This window comes from Diospyros lotus, chromosome 14, assembly GCF_014633365.1.
Source record: "Diospyros lotus cultivar Yz01 chromosome 14, ASM1463336v1, whole genome shotgun sequence".
In the NCBI taxonomy this organism is placed as follows: Eukaryota; Viridiplantae; Streptophyta; class Magnoliopsida; order Ericales; family Ebenaceae; genus Diospyros; species Diospyros lotus.
This window is the reverse complement of record NC_068351.1, coordinates 31,054,482-31,056,387: the sequence shown is the minus strand read 5'-3', so window position 1 is coordinate 31,056,387 and position 1,906 is coordinate 31,054,482. Positions and strand designations below refer to the sequence as shown.

Here is a 1,906-nt window from a genome sequence, read left to right as displayed (position 1 = left end):
TCACACAAAATCCATTATTGCATGCCAATGATCTGCTCAGAAAGTAACAGCCAGCTCCAGTGGAGGTACAACCATACTGGAAATCTTCAACTAATCACCTAATAAAACAAACTAAATAGATCAAATCACAAAGAGTGAATCCTCATAAGACATTTTATTATATGCTTGCTCTTTTAATCATGAAACTACCATTAATAAGCCTTACTCAGAAGCAACTGAAAATTTCACAACATGCCAATTCATCAAGGTCACCCAAATTAAACTTGAAACAGTGAAAATTCATAGGCACCAGACACCCAAGCAATAAGAAATAGTACCTTCCAGAAGCAGAGAGCAAAGAAAACACTTTCACAAAGTAAAACATAATAAACTTTCATCCACACTACTAAAAAATGAAGAATTAACCACATATTCATTAAGAAAGTTCTTGAAAACAAATTTATCGATGACATTAACGCAATTTAAAGCTTATTCATCTGTGGTCAGAAATCATATGCTCAATTATGGCTGAAGATAAATATTATGAAAATCTCATATTAATTTCTCTCGTTCACCAACCACCTTCCTGTCACCTCTGAAAAGTTAAGGATGCTTTCTAGAACTACTTTAGCAGCATAATATTGTGCTATCTACTAGGAAACCACATTAGTAGGAAACAAAGCATAGAGGAAACAAAGAATAAAAGGAAATACAGACTATTTCATATTTCAAAACTACTAAGGTTAGGAGAAAATACATCAAAACCTTGAAGCAGTTCAGACATTCTGTCATTCATTGCCATAGCTGAGTAATTTTCTCTTTTACCCAGTAAGCAAATTAGCCTCACGAAAACCCTTTACTCAGCTTCTGAATTGCACAGTACATTTTCCGCCTCGAACCAACCGCGTTTATTCCCATATCCTTAAGATCCTCCAGAGTCAGCAACGGCAAAACCTCGTCGTCCACCTCGTGTATCTCAAAAACCGGGGCGTAACGCCCTAAACCTAACTGATTCAGCCAAACCCTCACCCCATTCCTCTCTGAATTCCAGTTTCTGGCATCGGTGTCAGACGGCCCGTCCAATTCAACCCCATCCGAAACCCTAACCCTAACCCCTCTTTTATGCCCTCTATTCTCATCCACACCCAAATTATTATTGTTATCCAATGAGTGAATTGGACTTTGCTCTTTCAGAGGGCTCTCCGACCCCTCGGGCTCGAAATCCCTGAACCCGTCGTCGATGTCTTCGCCGCCACTGAACCTCTCGTCGCCAACCCAATTATTAGACCTCACTCGCTTTGTCGTCGAGCCTCGCTTCGACTTCGACGCGTCCTTGACTCTCCAACTCCCAATCGCGATTGTGTCCAAATTCCCCTCCCTCTCCTCCTCGCCGTCTAGGGTTTCGTGGTCGTGGTCGCCCAAATTCATCAAAGCCCGGGTCTTCGACCCCTTACCCGAAGCCGAATCCTTCATTGGCAGCTTCCACTGCTTTGTTCTCCGAGTCGCGAGCGAGTCGTAGGCCTGGTCCCCGATATCGCCCAACCGAACACTCGGCCTCCGTTGCCGCTTCGTCCCGACGCTCTCGGTAGCGGCAGCGGCGGCGGCGGAGGCGGCGCCGAACACCCCTCCGCCGCCGTTAATCTGGCCCTCCGGTGGCTGTAGCTCCGCCATCTCGGTGGCGTAGTGAGAGAAATGCAGCGAACCTTTCTTTATCTAGGGTTTATCTTTATATATCTATCTATTCAACTCAGATAAACACACACATATCTATATATATATATATATATAAATATGGACAAAAAGGAGAGCTTCTCGAGAGCTTTCAATTATGTGAGCTCCGGTTCTGGAGAGAGAGAGAGAGAGAGACACAGACACACACACACACGCACATACACACACACACGAAGAGAAATGAGAATCGAAGTGT

The 1,906-nt window shown here is 44.0% G+C and overlaps 1 protein-coding gene across 1 annotated transcript; it reads right to left on the bottom strand.

Moving 5' to 3' along the window:
- Positions 1–679: 679 nt before the first annotated feature.
- On the bottom strand, positions 680–1,906 carry LOC127789580 (uncharacterized). The gene has a single exon (XM_052318513.1). The coding sequence runs from the start codon at positions 1,648–1,650 to the stop codon at positions 823–825; it is 828 nt and encodes a 275-aa protein (XP_052174473.1). The 5' UTR covers positions 1,651–1,906; the 3' UTR covers positions 680–822.

What these genes read in the sequence shown, in the direction of transcription:
- LOC127789580 (XM_052318513.1), bottom strand. Translation starts at nt 1,650, where the DNA reads ATGGCGGAGCTACAGCCACCGGAGGGCCAGATTAACGGCGGCGGAGGG.